Source organism: Olea europaea, unplaced genomic scaffold (genome assembly GCF_002742605.1).
Source record: "Olea europaea var. sylvestris unplaced genomic scaffold, O_europaea_v1 scaffold343, whole genome shotgun sequence".
In the NCBI taxonomy this organism is placed as follows: domain Eukaryota; kingdom Viridiplantae; phylum Streptophyta; class Magnoliopsida; order Lamiales; family Oleaceae; genus Olea; species Olea europaea.
This window is the reverse complement of record NW_019253349.1, coordinates 268,175-285,052: the sequence shown is the minus strand read 5'-3', so window position 1 is coordinate 285,052 and position 16,878 is coordinate 268,175. Positions and strand designations below refer to the sequence as shown.

The 16,878-nt window shown below is 36.4% G+C and overlaps 1 protein-coding gene across 9 annotated transcripts; it reads right to left on the bottom strand.

The window, feature by feature from the left end:
- Window positions 1-3,094: 3,094 nt before the first annotated feature.
- On the bottom strand, window positions 3,095-14,650 carry LOC111386136 (enolase 2-like). Of its 9 annotated transcripts, none has more exons than XM_023010578.1 (15): window positions 14,522-14,650; window positions 14,206-14,269; window positions 13,804-13,867; window positions 13,668-13,715; window positions 13,324-13,410; window positions 13,167-13,247; window positions 11,591-11,691; window positions 6,252-6,319; window positions 5,076-5,153; window positions 4,335-4,529; window positions 4,179-4,229; window positions 3,988-4,076; window positions 3,849-3,900; window positions 3,708-3,764; window positions 3,095-3,447 (listed from the first exon to the last, which is right to left on the bottom strand). In XM_023010578.1, the coding sequence occupies exons 1-15, from the start codon at window positions 14,585-14,587 to the stop codon at window positions 3,406-3,408; spliced, it is 1,143 nt and encodes a 380-aa protein (XP_022866346.1). In that variant the 5' UTR covers window positions 14,588-14,650; the 3' UTR covers window positions 3,095-3,405. The 9 variants fall into 9 exon arrangements, with proteins under 9 accessions (XP_022866346.1, XP_022866343.1, XP_022866349.1 ...); XM_023010575.1 differs by having other exon boundaries at window positions 3,095-3,419; XM_023010581.1 differs by having other exon boundaries at window positions 3,864-3,900.
- Between the last annotated feature and the right edge of the window lie 2,228 nt (window positions 14,651-16,878).

Genomic DNA, 16,878 nt, shown 5'->3' with positions numbered 1-16,878 from the left:
AAAAAAAAAAAACATGGTACATTGCAAGAGTAGAGGTTTATATATTGAAATTGGAGTTTTTGAGTTACGAAGCAAATTTGAACAAAAAATGGGTCAAGTGAAAAACCAAATTTCTTGTAGACACTAACATAACTAGTTATAAAACATTGTTCGTCACTCAACTTATACAAAATTTCATGTTGGTCATCAAACTTTATTTTTGTTTTGAAATAGTTATTAAGTTTGACCACTCAATTAAATTGCATTAAGTATTCTAACAGAATGTATAATGCATAATTGCTCCACATTAGATTGCTATCTACCACATCAGGAATTCTACTAGAAAAAAATTAAAATTTAAATAGAGACCCCCTCCCTTTTTTTTTTTTTTTTGGAAACCTATTCAACCTATTCAAAAATAAATTTTTGAATAAGCTTAACATCCTTGCTCTGATATGTTGGTGGCCTGAGGGTTTTGCATTGACCCTTACCTCAATTTTACTAATACATTTTTTTATACGTTGGGGGACATTGCATTGATCCTTACCTCAATTTTACTGCTACACTTTTTTGAAAAGAAATTTATTTATTTGATTTGTTTAACCTCTGGTTTGATCCTGAGTTGATCCCCTGGTTTAAAATATGGGGCTCTCGAGTTTACAAGTAAAAATGCAATAACGAAGAAATGGGGTTGTTGATGAATCTTTTTGTCGGCAATCATTTTCAGAACTAAATGTTACGTTAACTAAATTGTGGGTATATATTCTTCACCATTTAAGCAACACTATTTCTAGCATTAATTGTAAAAGTAAGTTTCTTGTAGATATTTGCTTGGAAAGTCTTGACTTCCACATAATTCATTTTTTGATCAAAAAATTTCCACAAAATTGTTCTTTTAGCATGGAATACGCGTTTTCCACAGCTATTTCATATATTATTTAGGCTTTTCAAATGAAGCCCCGTTTGGTCCCCTTTAAAACTCTTCAATTTAATTTAATTTTTTCTTTCTCCTACTTTCTACCACACAATCTTCAATAAAATAATATTATACTCAAATCAAAAAATTTTTAACCACACAATCTTCAAAAAAATACTATTCCCCCCATTATAAATTCAAATAATGGGGGCCAAACAAGGCCTAAAGTTGTTATCCGTGAATTAACTATATTTATCATGAACTTGTCAATTTTCTTTTACGCCTGATTCAGTAGGAAAGGATTAATTTTCAGAAAGATCGTCCAATCCACGATAATGTGTCAAAAAAAAATCACTTCACCATGTTGATCTTGTTTTATCTCAAGATTCTTTGTAAAATATTGTAGTGGAGCACCGATTATATGTTTTAATCAAGTGGTTCAAATCAAAGTCTTTCTCATTGAATTCACCACTATCTTATAGTTTGTATGGACATTAGTTGTATAACAATAGTCTTCCAACTTGCTGGAAAAGACAAAGAAACTAAGAAAAATGAGCTACGTATTCTTCTCAAGGACCATCCTGTTTTGTTTGATACTCCTCTTCTTCTCACCTAGAAGAGTCACATGACTTATTCTTCTCTGACATGCTTTCACTTCTTTTCCTTTTCTTCAATGACGGCAACATTTTTGCCAAACATTGCTCTTTGCATGTAGAGTTTGCTTGCCCTCTCTTCATTGTCTCACCTAGTGTTGAAAAAAATGGCTCTCTTAATTGCAAAGTGGGAATATTTGCAATGAAAAATGGTGTAATATTTTTTACAGAAATGCAGGCTATTTATAGATTTATTTGTAATCATTCAAACAGTCTAAAAAACACTCTTTAGAACGGTGGTGACAACTTTTCAAAACGAATAGAGATATATGTTTAGACCAAAACCATGCGTCTGTTACAGTCTATTAATCGTAGTTGGTTACGTCGGCCATAGATGTCTATTATGGAAAACTAAACATCAATCACAGACGTTCCCCAACAGTCACATCCAGAAAATTACGAAGAAAAGAGCTAACCGAAGGACCGTTAGAAATTATTTAGTCGTTCGTGTAAAACTATACAATAGAAGTCCCACAATTCCATTCAAACACCTCAGTTCTAACGTTTGTGTCAATTTTGACCTTGGACACCCCCGGGTTTATTAGTATTTTCAAAGAATTCATCTTTACATAATTCTCATAGAAGCAACCCATTCTTACCCATATATGTGATCACCATAAAGAGCATTCTATTGTAATCTAGTTGAACAAATCAAAATATAGAGAGCATTACAAGCTTAACTTTTTTCTCACATCAGTTAGGCATTGTCTCATCATAGAAATGGGTAGTAGTAATGACCCTCCCTAGTGCGTATGGATTTTTCACAGTTTGATTGTCCCATTGAATCTAGATTTTTAGATCTCCAGTTAGTTAGGTTGGGAATATGAAAACTCTTGGTTACGTTATCGATTTTAACCCATCTTCCTTGATGAATCTTCAACTTGCTCTCTTTTCAAACCTTTACTTATGATAAATTATCTAAGTTGTTAAATATGTATATTTGAGATTACTTATGATGAATTATATCTTAGGCCCTATTTGAGCCCCATTTTTACCTCATTAAAATGAAAAATATAATCGTTATCCATCGAATCAAGTCACCATTTTTTAATTTCTATTTTTGGTGTGGAGCCCATAACAGCTCTGTTTTTCATTCTCATTCTACAAAGAATGTGGTTCAAACGGGCTCTGAATCTCTCGTATATATTTGTTGGGCAAAACTTAATTATTTGAAGTGATGTTAGAAGAAAAGAAGTGAAAATTGGCCAAACAGTGGCGGGAAAAAAAAAGAATTGAAAAATTCCAAAGTTCAGAGACTAATTACAAATATTTAAAAGTTAACTCGGACCAAGGGATAAAGATTGAAGATAAACCGAATTGCAATTGATCAATTGAAAGTATTATTAGAGCTATTGAGGGAAAATGCTTATAAATCAAAACCTATTCAGACATCCCTGTACCCTTGATTAATTTTATGATGGGGGATTCTCTCTTTATTATTTTCCTTAAATCTTATTATGAGGGTTTTTAAAATGGTTACCAAACATTCATATGATCACAAGTGGCAGATGCCAGCAACAAAACATTCATGTCATCAACAAAAATAAGTTCGCAAATAACCAGATAGATTTCTATTAAAAACTGCATTTTCCTAGTTACAAAACAAGTATAAAATGAGATGACATAATCAGTCATTTCAATTGTTTCTGAGTTCGGAAGAAAGCTATTTTGATTACCGAAAAACACGTCTCATGTATCTTGGGATCACCCTACATCGAGATTTATTTATTCTGCTAAAAGTAAGAATTCATCTTGCAAACACGCATCATCAGCTCACGACTTATTTGGATCTAATAGGGCTCGACAGGTACACGAAACTTGGCCTCCGCATATACAGCTTCAGACCCAAGTTCCTCTTCAATTCGCAAGAGTTGTACGCAACAAATGACCATCAAATACCTAGATAATATCGTGCAATACTTCATAGTTACATATAAGGAAAGAACGAGAGGGATGACCATGGACAATCAGAATTTGACTAGGAAAATGTCCTATTAATTGTTGTTGGAACAGATAGGAATGTTTTTCACGGGATCAAGTCGGCATTAAAATTGTACAAGATAATAGACACAATTTAACTTCTTTTTATCATCAACTCTAGTGCAAACCAGTCCAATATGAACCCGCAATTAATGAATTTAAAAACATGAAAAAGTTACCTGGTTGTATTTTGCAAGACGTTCTGACCTGCATGGAGCTCCAGTCTTAATTTGGCCCTGATAAATTTTTTCACAGAAAAAAGTCAGCATTTTAGACCACTAAGGAAAACATAATTCTAGTAGAATCTGACAGAAGATTACTGTAGCCAAACCCACAGAGAGATCAGCAATGAAAGTGTCCTCTGTCTCTCCACTGCATCCAGTAACAAAAATGATTGTCAAATCTAATATTCCCTTTCACCCTAGATACCCACCATATAACAAGGTATAATTTTCATACCTGTGATGGCTTGCCATTACTCCCCAACCAGCTCGTTTAGACATTTTTACAGCTTCAATACTCTCAGTAACCGATCCAATTTGGTTAACCTGTTAGTTAATTGAAATTGTTAAACACGCCGTTGTTACATTTTCAAAAAATTCAAGAGAGACCATTCAAGCACTTAAGATCAAATAGATATTTCATGATACCTTAAGAGGAAGAGCATTGCAGGTCTTTTCCTTGATTGCCTTTTTGACTCTCTGCACACAAAAATTAGCAGTAAGATAGCATAGTAAGATATGCTAAATTTTATTAGCCAGCGAAATAATGTTTTCTGATCATTTTTAAGGTATTGGACCCATCACCTTGGGATTGGTGACCAAAAGGTCATCTCCGACAATCTGTACTTCAGCACCAATTTCACCAGTAAGCTTGGCATAATGCTCCCAGTCATCTTGGTCAAATGGATCTTCAATGGATACAATTGGGTACCCGAATATGAATGGCTTGTACAGATCTTTGAGCTGGTCACGTGAGATCTTTTGTGAGCCATTATTGTTTTGCAAAGACAAAGTAATAAAATTGAAATGTCAAATAAAATCTTAGCAGTTAGGAATGAACTATTATGCACACAGGGAGACTATGATGTACGGACACAGACACGTATGTCTGACATGATACGTGTCGGATACATTGACACTTGATTTTCAAAAAGTATCATTCAAAATGTACCGACACGAGATGTCACCGATACGTTGATTAAATTCTTTAAAACTCTTCATTTGTATTGTAAATTTTAGTTTTACACTTGTCATTAATTTTTTTTGTTGAAATCTTTCAAATATGACTAACTATTGTTATTTACTAATAACTTTTAGGTAAAAATGTATAATATTATTAAAAAAGAAAAATAAGCATGGTGGAGTTTTCGATGAGTGTCGGTGTCCGACACACATCCAATACGTGTTGGACACGGACACGTTATCCTATGAAGTGTCTGTGCTACAGAGCATGGAGATAACCGCCACATGCATTCTTGACATCCTCGGATACAACATATTATTCAAGAATGCAATCAAATGGAGCTAAGCAATTTAAGAACTTACCTCTTCTTTGAAGTTCAAATCGTAAGTCTTTTCTGATCCATAAAACTCAGATGCAGCAACATCCATTCCAATGACAACCTGTACATAATGAAACTTAAGTTCTAACCCATTCACCAGGTGATTAAACAATAAAGTCAAGGAAGTTTAGAAAAAGTTTTCCTGTGGAACCTGCTTTATCAATGGCTGTCTTGAGCAGTTCAAGACCCTCCTTGTTCTCCTACAGTACATAAAAGATTCACTTTGAATATTATAAACCTCAAGCAAAAGGTTTATTCAAACATAACACACCGATTGACCTGAATGTTAGGAACAAAGCCACCCTCATCCCCTACATTGATGGCATCTTGACCATATTTCTTTTTAATGACAGTCCGAAATCAGAAAACCAATTCCTAAAAATCAAAAATTCATATTTGCAACAGAAACTCATCGACACTGAACTTTTAGATGTATAAAAACTGCAATTTAGAACCGCCAGAAATAAAAGAAAACCAATTTCTAAAAGCCAGACATCACACATGCGAAAGAAACTTTTTGACCCTAAGCATATAGACATATAAAACAGCAAAATGGGACACCCTGAAATCAAAGAAAACCCATTCCTAATAGTCAGATGTCACAGATATAAGAAAAACTCTTCGATCCCTAAGCTTATAAACATAATAGAAAAGCATAAATTGGGAACATCAATTCCAAGATCAGCAATAGGCCAAGCAAGATTCAATTTGCATTTCGTATGGATACAAAAATACGATTGATGTAAAACTCAATTCAACACTGGCTTCGGACCTAATAATCTAGGAACATTGAAATTTTATATTTGTACAGAGGTATAAAAATGCAAACCAAAATAAATATTGTAGAATTTTTCGAGATCCTCAAATTATAATGTGCTCCCTAGAAATAACTTATTTTTGTACTAACCACATACCAGATAACCAGGAAGTAGATACTCATATAGCTTCATTGAAATGGAGGTATAAAATCGCAACAAAGCAATTGCAGAATTCTTTACATCTTCAAAATATAGCATATTCCCTAAATTGTGCATTTTGATCATAGATATATGCAGGCTAGAGTTTTCTATTACATTAAATTCAAAATAGATATGACCATTGATTAGAAATTGATAGACAGGTAAATGAAGGAAGAGAGAACTGAAACATTATCAGGCACCTTCAGATTGTGATACACCTCCACACCCATCTTCATGGCCTCTTTAAAAGAGGAAGCTTGATAAGCCCCTAGTAATATTTACTTATACACGAAGGAAGAAGTAACCAAGTCAGATGCCAAGTCAGCTACGTAACAGAAATAAATTCTTGTTGCATGCCGTTTTATTATTTTGTTAGTTGTTGGGGGAGGGTAGTGACTTAGTTAGAAAATTGTCAATAAATGTAAAGGGGAAGGGGGTAGAGAAGCATGGAGAAATCAAGAGTCTAGTAGGAGAATTGGAGCCTCTCGAATGCTCCCGATAGTCTGTTCTGTTTTCTTTACCCAATAAAATTGCAGTTGATTCTAGATTTTTATCTTTCTTTTCAGCCACACTTTAGAATCAATTCAGGGTCCCATCAACTTGGTATCAGAACATCTGGCATGGTGAAAATGATGCTATTGGATCGGGTGGAATCGTTTGAAGGAAAGATAGAGGGTATGCGAAGGATATGACCTCACTTTTGGAAAAAATTGACGTGATGATGGGGTAGTGGGCCAAAGCAGAAAGAAAAAGGAAGAAAAAGAACCCCCACGAACCAACCTCAGATTCGACGAGTAACCCTAAGGTTTCCACCATGTCCGAAGAAGCTAGTGGCAGCCAGGAGAGAAAGAAACTCCATGAGGGCAATGTGAGGGCGGAACACCGGAGCAGGAGGCTGGAAATGCCTATTTTCGTTGGTGAGAATCTAGATGGCTGGATTTTCAGATCAGAACGATATTTTAATATGATTTCCATTGTCGAATTGGGAGAAATTAGAGGTGGCGGCAATTTGATTTAAGGGAGAAGCATTAGCTTGGTTCCAATGGGAAGGCAGTCGATAACCCATGCCCCGGTGGGAGGACCTTAAGGCCTTGGTCTTGGAGCGATTTCGTCCCTCACAAGAAGGAACTTAGTTGGAGAAGCTGCTGGGGCTAAGACAAGAAGGCTCTGTACAGGATTACCGACGACAATTTGAAGCGTTGGCCGCCCCCTTGCCATTGATCCCTGAGGAAATGCTGGAATGTAATTTTGTCAATGGATTAACACACATTATACGAGCTAGATTGAGGATGATGAAGCCATGCGAATTGGCCTATGCCATGGTGATGGCCCAGCGAGTCGAGGATAGAAATGCTGCCATTGACTAGGCCCAACTTCATTACGGCCCAACTAAAACCACGGGCTAGACAAATAGCTTCACCTATAGCCCATTTAATTACTCCTAGAACTCTCAGACCCACAGCACGACTTCACTTCAGTGACTTCCAGCAGCTCCTTCGAAGCCATCAACGCCCAACCCCCGTTGTCCATCAGTCGAAAAAGGGGGGACGTCGTACCAGAGATTGACCGATGCAGAACTCCAGTAAAAAAGGGAGAAAGGATTATGCTATAAATGCAATGAGAAGTACCAATCGGGTCACAAATGTCGCCTAAAGAAGTTGCAGGTACTTGTAGTTCAAGAGGAGGAAAGGGAGGAGGAGACGATCGAATTAGGGGCTAAAGTGGGGAAAAATGAGGTGCATGAAGTAGTGGAGCTATCCATCAACTCGGTGGTTGAACTCTCCACCCCAAGGACGATGAAGGTAACCGAATTTCTACTGGGTCAAGCAGTTGTGGTGCTCATTGATTGTGGGGCAACCCACAACTTCATATCCTTGGAATTGGTGAAGAAGCTGAACATTCTAGTAACGGGAACCAACAGTTACGGAGTCACAATGAACAGGTACTACGGTCAAAGGAGGGGGAATATGTAAAGAGCTAGTTGTGGAGTTGCTGAGCATCGAGGTGGTGGATGATTTTCTCCCTCTTATGTTGGGTTATACTGACCTGATTTTGGGAATGAAGTGGTTAGGTACCCTGGGTCAAACACAGGTTGATTGGGGAAGGTTGACGATGAGATTTAATGTTGAAGGAGAATCGGTCTGTTGCAAGGGGACTCTAGTTTACAAAAGACTCAGGTCTCAATAAAATCGATGGTCAGGAACTTTAAAGAAGGAGACCAAGGAGTAATGCTGGAATTGAGGAGCTTGAGCCTAGAAGACGAGGGAAAGGGAATTAAGCTCATTGACGAGATGACAGAGCTATTGCAACGTCACTGCAGGGTTTTTGACTGGCCAAATGAGCTATCCCCAGTGCATTCCCACGATCATGCGATTGTGCTCCAAATCGGGGCAAAATCGATGAATGTCCGACCATACTGATACCTGTATGTTCAAGAGAATGATATTGAGAAATTAGTACGAAACATGCTAGAGGCAGGGATAATCCAACCCAGCTGTAGCCCATTTGCAAGTCCTATTTTGTTGGTTAAAAGGGACAGGAGTTGGCATTTTTGCGTGGATTATTGGGCCCTGAACAAGGTAACAATTCCATATAGGTTCCCTATACCAGTAATTGACAAATTGTTGGATGAGCTTCATGGGGAGAATATCTTCTCAAAACTGAACTTAAAATCAGGGTACCATCAGATAAGGATGAGTCAGGAAGATGTGCTGAAAACTGCCTTTCGAACTCACTAGGGCCACTCTAAATTTTTATTCATGCCCTTTGGATTGACGAATGCACCGACAACTTTCCAAGGGCCAATAAATGATGTATTTCAACTTTATCTCAGAAAATTTATGCTAGTTTTCTTTGATGACATTTTAATATATAGTAAATCGCTTGAGGACCACCAAGCACACCTGGAGGTTGTCTTGATATGTTTACAACAACATAGGTTATACGCGAATGAGAAGTACACATTTGGACAATCGGAGCTGGAGTATTTGGGCCATATTATATCAGGGAATGGAGTGGCGACAGATAAGTCTAAATTTGAGGCAATGTGTAATTGGCCCACGCTCAGGAATCTTCGCGAGCTATGAGGTTTTTTCGGACTCACCGGCTACTTTCGTCGATTTGTAACGGGGTATGCAAAGATCTCCTGGCCATTGACCGAACTGTTAAAAAAGGATGGGTTCAGATGGAGTAAGGCAGCAGAGGAAGCTTTCTGCAACATGAAGAAAGTTATAATCGAAGTCCCGATCCTCGCTCTACCGGACTTCTCGCAAGAATTCGTCGTAGGGATGGATGCCTCGGGATAGGGTTTGGGGGTAGTTTTAATGCAAAGGCAGCACCCAATCGCTTATTAAAATCAGATGCTTTCCCTTAGCGCTAGACGCAAATCGACTTATGAGCGCGAATTAATGGCCATTGTGTTTTCCATGCAAAAGTGGCAGCATTATCTTCTTGGCAGACACTTTGTAGTAAGGATTGATCAGCCAAGTCTGAAGTTCCTCTTAGAACAGTACTTGGTTTGTGAAAAGCACTAGAAATGGATGACTAAACTTCTCAATTTCGACTTTGAGATTCAGTATCGAACTATATTAGAGAATAAATCTGAGATTTTTTTCCCTGGTGGAACCTACAGTAAGTTCTTTGGCATTTTTCAGCCCTTGAGTGTTGCAGATGGATGAGGTCAGATTGGCAGTAACAAGGGACGTAAAATCATTGCAAGTATTCAGGCATGGAAGGAAAAAATAGGTTACTCTATGGTAGAAGGAGTTCTGCTTTATAATGGCAAGTTAGCTCCACCTAAATCATTCCCACTCATTGAAATGATGCTACAGGAATATCATAACACTGGAGTGGGTGGCCACTTAGGCTTCCTCAAAACTTACAAATGGAATGCATGGGATGTCCATTGGAGGGGCATTAAAAAAGATGTCAAGGCATTTGTAGACAGTTGCAATGTGTGCCAGCAAAACAAGTACATGTCTTTGTCTCTCCAGGGACTCTTGCAACCACTACCGATTTCGGTACAGGTATGGGCTAATATTTCGCTCAATTTTATTGAAGGGCTGCCTGGTCTCAAGGTTGGGACACTATTCTGGTAGTGGTTGACCGTCTCAGTAAGCATAGTCACTTCATCGGTCTAAAACATCCATTTACAACTCCCATGGTGGCTAAGGTCTTCATTTGAGAGATTATCAAATTGCATGGCATTCCACAATCTATGTCGAACAGTGATCGTATTTTCGTGAGTAAATTTTGGGAAGAATTTTTTCAGGCTCAAGGGACCGTGCTTAAGAGGAGTACATCTTATCACCCCCAGACGAATAGCCAAACTGAGGTCATCAACAGGTGCTTAGAAACCTACTTGCATTGCTTTGCCTCGAGTAAACCCCTCTCCTGGGGACAGTGGCTACCATGGGTGGAATTTTGGTATAACACCTCATTTCACACAGTGACAAAGCACATTCCCTTCTAGATTGATTGTGGTTGTGATCTTCTACCGGTTCTACCATTTGAAAAAGGAATGACAGCAGTATTGTCTATTGAACAGTCGCTAATCAGCAGGGATGAAGTACTCCAACATCTCAAGATGTATCTGTTACAAGCCCAGCAAAGGATGAAACAGCAGGCAGATGGCCACCTCCGCGACATCCAGCTAGAAGTTGGGGACTTGGAGTACTTGAAGTTGCTCCCCTACCGTCAAACATATGTAGCTCGTCGATCATCAGCAAAGCTCGCTCCCATATACTATAGACCTTTTGCAGTCGAGGCTAGGGTTGGATAGGTGGCCTATAGATTGAAGCTTCCTCCAGAATCTGCCATTCACCGTATTTTTCTTATATCACAGCTCAGGAAAGCAGTAGGAATCATCCAAACTATCTCCCATATTCTAGAACATCTTGCCGTGGAAAGTCAGCCTATGATAGAACCTGAGGCCATATTGCAGGTGCGTGCCAGTTCAGCAGGAGGTTCAGATCTTGAAGTACTGATCCAGTGGAAGAACTCGCCAGACTTCGAAGCAACATGGGAGTCTGTGGAGAGCATACGCCAGCAATTTCCCAACTTCCACCTTGAGGACAGGATGGATTTAAGGGGAGTGAGTGATGGTAAGCCCCCAGCAATAATTACATATACACGAAGGAAGAAGCAACCAAGTCAGATGCCAAGCCAACTAAGTAACATAAATCAATTCTTGTTGCAGGTCATTTGTTATTTCGTTAGTTGTTGGGAGGTAGTGAGTTAATTAGAAAATTGTCAATAAATGTAAAGGGAAAAGGGGGTAGAGAAGCATGGAGAAATCAAGAGTCTAGTAGGAGAGTCGGAGACTCTCGAATGCTCCTGATAGTCTGTTCTATTTTCTTTATTCAATAAAATTGCAGTTGATTCCAGATTTTTATTTTTCTTTTCAGCCACGCTTTAGAATCAGTTCAGGGTCCTATCGAAGCTCCAACAGGTAGAATCATAAATTCCTACAATACAAATTGATGAGAAACTCAAATTCTAAGATATATGAGCTAACCCATGTAAATATCGAAAAACATACCTACATAGCAAGTTTTTCCCAGCGTGTGATCCACCATTGATGACATTGAAGGCAGGAATAGGCAATACCAGCTTCTTGTTACCAGCCAGGTTAGGAACGTGCTGTACTAAGAAATATTCATATTAATTACATATGATAGATCCACCAACATGGCATGTATGGAAAACAATATGGATGGCTATAGCAAATCTAAGAAACTCTAGCACAAGGCCTATTACATTGTTTTGACCAATTCAAGTGGGAATCAGGTGCAAGGTAGTGGACACCATGTAGAGCTGTATTTTCCCAATTATGAGAGCCATTAATAGGGTAATCCAGACTGACTATAATATCCCGAATTTTTATTACTGGCCATTAGATTAAAAATTAGGTCTTAATGTGAGCTATTATTAAAGTCTAATGATCTTATAAGTTATTGACCTAGTTAAATGACCTTATTGATTATTAGCCAATAGTTTGAGGACCTAAATGAAGAGTTAATTTGGAAGTTAGATGAAATCATGTGTAAAATATATGTAAATATGGCAATTTGCCATGATTAAGTATGACTTTTGATCACGTGCATTATTCACAACATTTAAGCAATGTAATTGATTTGATCACATAAATAAAGGTAATTGATTTGACCACTTGCATTATTTACACCAAGTTTCAAGCCAAATCAATTGATTTGATCGCATGAATAAAGGTATTGATTTGATAACTTCCAAGACAATGTACCAATTATGCATTGACCATGCCTAACATCTCGCCATTTCCTTTCAATTTTCTACATATGGTCCAAGAATTTGCATTATAACTAGAAGATAAACTCCATATTGGACTACCAATGACCAACTATTTACACTCTTCCCTTCTATTTCTATCATTTTCTCTTTACACTTTTACTTTTTCTCTTGTCATTTTCATATTAAATATAGTCATACTCTTACACAATCACACAATCCCTCATCCGGCTGAAGGATCTCACTCCAACAATCACTTCTTCTATCATTGAATTGTCAAGTAAAAAAGCAAGTGTAGCAGTGCGATTATTTAAATCAAGGAAATTTATGTTATGAATATGATGATACGAAAATCTATGTTATGACTATGATAAGGGTACTATATGTGTAAATTCAAAGGACCGGAGTTTAGTAGCGCTACGCACAGGAATTATAGCCACGAAGTTTGGATTTTAATTCCCATGTCTCCATATGTATGGTATGATTTTTCCTTGATTAAATATGAGATAAAAATTCATTATTACTCATTTATTGAGATTTATGTCTCACACTATATGTTAAATATTTTGTAGGTAACTAAAAGGGCAGTTCAAGGTGATCGGAAATGGATTGTGCTTGCGTGGTTAAAAAATGAAGAATAAGTTAAATAGTTAAAGATTTTAATGATATTTATTGTATATTTTTAAAATTAATTTTAATCCTCACATGTTCACAAAATATTATGTTTTTCATCGTTTATAAAAGTATTCTTTTACCATACATGTATAATAATTCCAAAGGTAAAAATTTGGGTCCAAATCGTCTTATTAGTAGAAAAAAGGTTGGCTACGGTAGAATGATCTGCAACATACCTTGTACGGGGAAATATTAAGAACAGCAGCTCCAACTTTGCACACGGCAAGAGATACAGCCAGGATGGCATTTGCACCAAGCTGAAAAGGCCAAAATATTAACACATACAAATATAACAAAGATATGCAGAAGTTAACTATTAAAACAATAAAGTACCTTCTGTTTACACCACCCCCACTCATTCTGAGTTCCATCAAGTTGTTGAACCATGAAGTTATATATACTAGTCTGATCTGTTGGATCCTATTAAAGCAGCATACATCATTTTTCAATTGGGGAAGTTGATGTAAAGAACAAGTATTTTAAAGAAAACAATGTTTCTTTTGTTACATAACATAGGCCTAAAATGCCAAAAACAACCAAAGTTACAACAACAATAACCATGCTATAGCTGAGGAAAACAAACCCTACCAATGTGAACAGGGCCAATGATGGTGCTAATATTGCTAATGGCCTATATTACGGCAACAATAACCATGCTATAGCTGAGGAAAACAAACCCTGCCAATGAGAATAGGGCCAATGATGGTGTTAACATTGCTAATGGCCTATATACATACCAACAGTATGCAAACATCAGTAAATAAAAATATTTGCTTTAGAAAAACTAATCAGTTAGCCATTAAAAACTTGTACCTTCGGACACCCTTCTCGAGGTAATCTGACCCTCCATCTCTCAATTCAAGAGCTTCATAAATTACTAAAGTACAAAAATAAATTAGTTCCGTCCTTATATTCAAAAGATACAAGGGATCATTGGGATATGCAAAGCTAAAACTGTATATTTTAAGTGAAAAGGAAATGAAAGAGATGAGAGTGTAAAAAACAAGAATCTAACACATTGGAACGAAAGAATCTTACCGAACTGAAAGCTTAATCAATAATGGAAGTGTTCGGCTAAGAACCAAGGAAATAAAGCAATATTTAGCAAATCTATTTATATATCATCTACTTTAATACCTCTATATCATATTAACAAATCAACACCACAAAAGGATAAAGAATGAAAAACAATAAAAGTACGTCAATAGATCTTACCAGTGGATGCACCACTAGGAACAGCAGCTCTGGTCCAGAGCTTATTTGATAGATGCACATCAACCTACACTTAAAAAAATCAACCAATCAAACATTGTAGAAAAACTACTTTCATTGCTCATAATCAGAACACGATTAAGCCAAATTATTAGTGCAATAATCATTATTGTAAAAATAAAAAAATTGAATAAAATCAAGATACAGGCGAGGCAAATGGGAGAGTATTCAAATAGTAAGATTGACGGAAATAATTAAAATTAACAGGAAAGAAATGGAATTGAGTGATGAGAGGGAGATAATATGAATGAAAACAAACCTCGACCGTAGGATTGCCAAGGCTGTCAAAGATCTGACGGGCCTTGATGGACGTAATAGTTGCCATTTAGCAAAGAGATTGGCTTTAGATTGAGAAAGAGAGAGAGAGAGAGCTAGCAATTAAGCCCCGTTTGGCCCCCGTTTTTGTTAGAAAATGGGGTGAAATAGTTTTTTTTTAAAATAAGAGGTTGAAAAAGAAATAAAAGTTTTCGATTTACGTATAATATTATTTTATGAAAGATTGTGTGGTTGAAAATAGAAAATAGAAAAATAGAATGTAATGAAATGTAATTTAATGGGGGCCAAAGGATGTAACTAGAAGACAGTAGAGAAGGAAGATGGATCAGGTATTTGTAGAAGGTCTAGGCTAATTACAACAGTTGATCCACACGATTTGGGTTGATTGGGCAACCAGAAAATAACTATTCTCGGTGCTCCAACCTCGACCATGTCGAAACCTAGCTGAAAGTACTAAACGCTAATTTCGAGAAATATGAATACCTAGATTAGTTGAGTGTGCTATTAAGAACAATCTTCTTCTTTTATTTTTCAAAGTCCTTTTTTTGAAAATTTAAATTGACATTGTCAAATTCAATTTAATTTGACTCGTGAGCATGTATCAATATTGTTCAATGAAACTTTGAAGTCAGTCTTCTTGTAGTAACAATTATGACAAAAGCGTTGCTTGGTGAGTATACAATATTCTCCTCCATACAACATTACCATTAATTAGCCAGTATTGTTACAATCACTTTTGCAGTGCTGAGAAACCCATCATAGGTTATTTTCTCCGAAGACTCTTCTAGACAAATAAATAATTTTCAAAAAATTATAAAAACATATTTAAAAGTTATTTTTTAATTTTAGGAGCAATCTTTGAACTTTGAAAATTCCTACCGAACGGACCCTTAGTAATTTTAGGGATTAGCACATGACGTCTCTACTTTTCACTATTATTATCCAAACGTTCTTATCTTTTCAATTTTCAACATTTTTACCCTTTAATTAAACATTTGATTTCTCACAACGTCATTTTCGTCCATTTCCATCCAAATGGTCCGTTAAGTGAACACATATAGTCAATTTTTTTCAAAAGAAAAGTACCAATAAAACCCTTCCCTTCGGAAAATTACCCTTCCCTTTTGAAAAATAAAAACTCCTATAGCCCGCCTAGATGAAAAGAAACGACAACATTGCCACAAGTTGTGATAGAACCATATGGGTTCAAATAGTGACAGAGGCTCGCACAGATTTTCTTATTGTTTAATTTTTCATTATAATTCATATTCTATATTATTTTGTTGCATAAAAGCTTTGTAATTAAGAGGGTGTTTGGGCGTCATTTTCCGCTCATTATTAAAAAAAATATAGCCGTTGTTAAAGTAAAAAAAAGTCGTTAGTGAGGCCCATAAACGGTAACAATTCTTATACAATTGAGGTGGAAAATGTCAAACAGACTATTTTTGATCTCTGAAAATATATGTTTGGACTCCGTTACTGTGCACAAGCGAAACTGGTTTTGTTATGATGCTCAAATAGAGACCTATATCACTTGCCATCAGAATATTCCAATATTTTATGAAGCACAAAATAGCATATTCCAAATTTCAATACTACTGCTGCTCTGTGCTTTCCACCTACCAAAAGAGCAAAAAAAGAAAAGAAATAAAGTTATTAATAAAAAATAATAATTATTATCTAATATTGCTTGCATGGCATCATTCGTAGTCACCAAGTTCTTACTATTTCAATGCCTTTGGTCTGCTACGCATGATTTTGCCTGTCAGACCATTCTATTGAACCTGATAATTCATCCTACTATTTGTGGTCACGTTTAATTACATATAGTCCGATTTGATTTAACAAAAAAAAATTCATTTTTCTCGTAAATTTTGATAAAATGTGTAGTTACATAAAATACGTGGTTAAAAATGAAAATTGATTTTTAAAAAATGGGCAAAACAGGATCACAGCATTACTCTTAATCAAATCACCAGAAACTAATGTCAATGCTTAGAATTAAATAAAGTGTAAAGTCATTTTCTTTGGAGGATGAACTAAAGACATTTCAAAAGGGGTAAGGCAGCTCAGAAAGTGTTAATTTCACGTTTATTGTTTAAACGCCGACCAAATCTATTTCACGCCATTTTAAGTACTTTTTAATTCTTTTCCTTTCAGTAGTTGTCATCTTTTTAATCACACAAACGCGTTGACTTAAGACATCTATCTAGTTCAAACACAAGCTGACACATCTTGATGAGAATTTGTGGAACATTTATAGAAAAGTGTTATACTACAATCACAGACAGCTTTTAAATTTGAGAGTGCCTTCGTGATTTTGCAAAGAATTGCTCAATG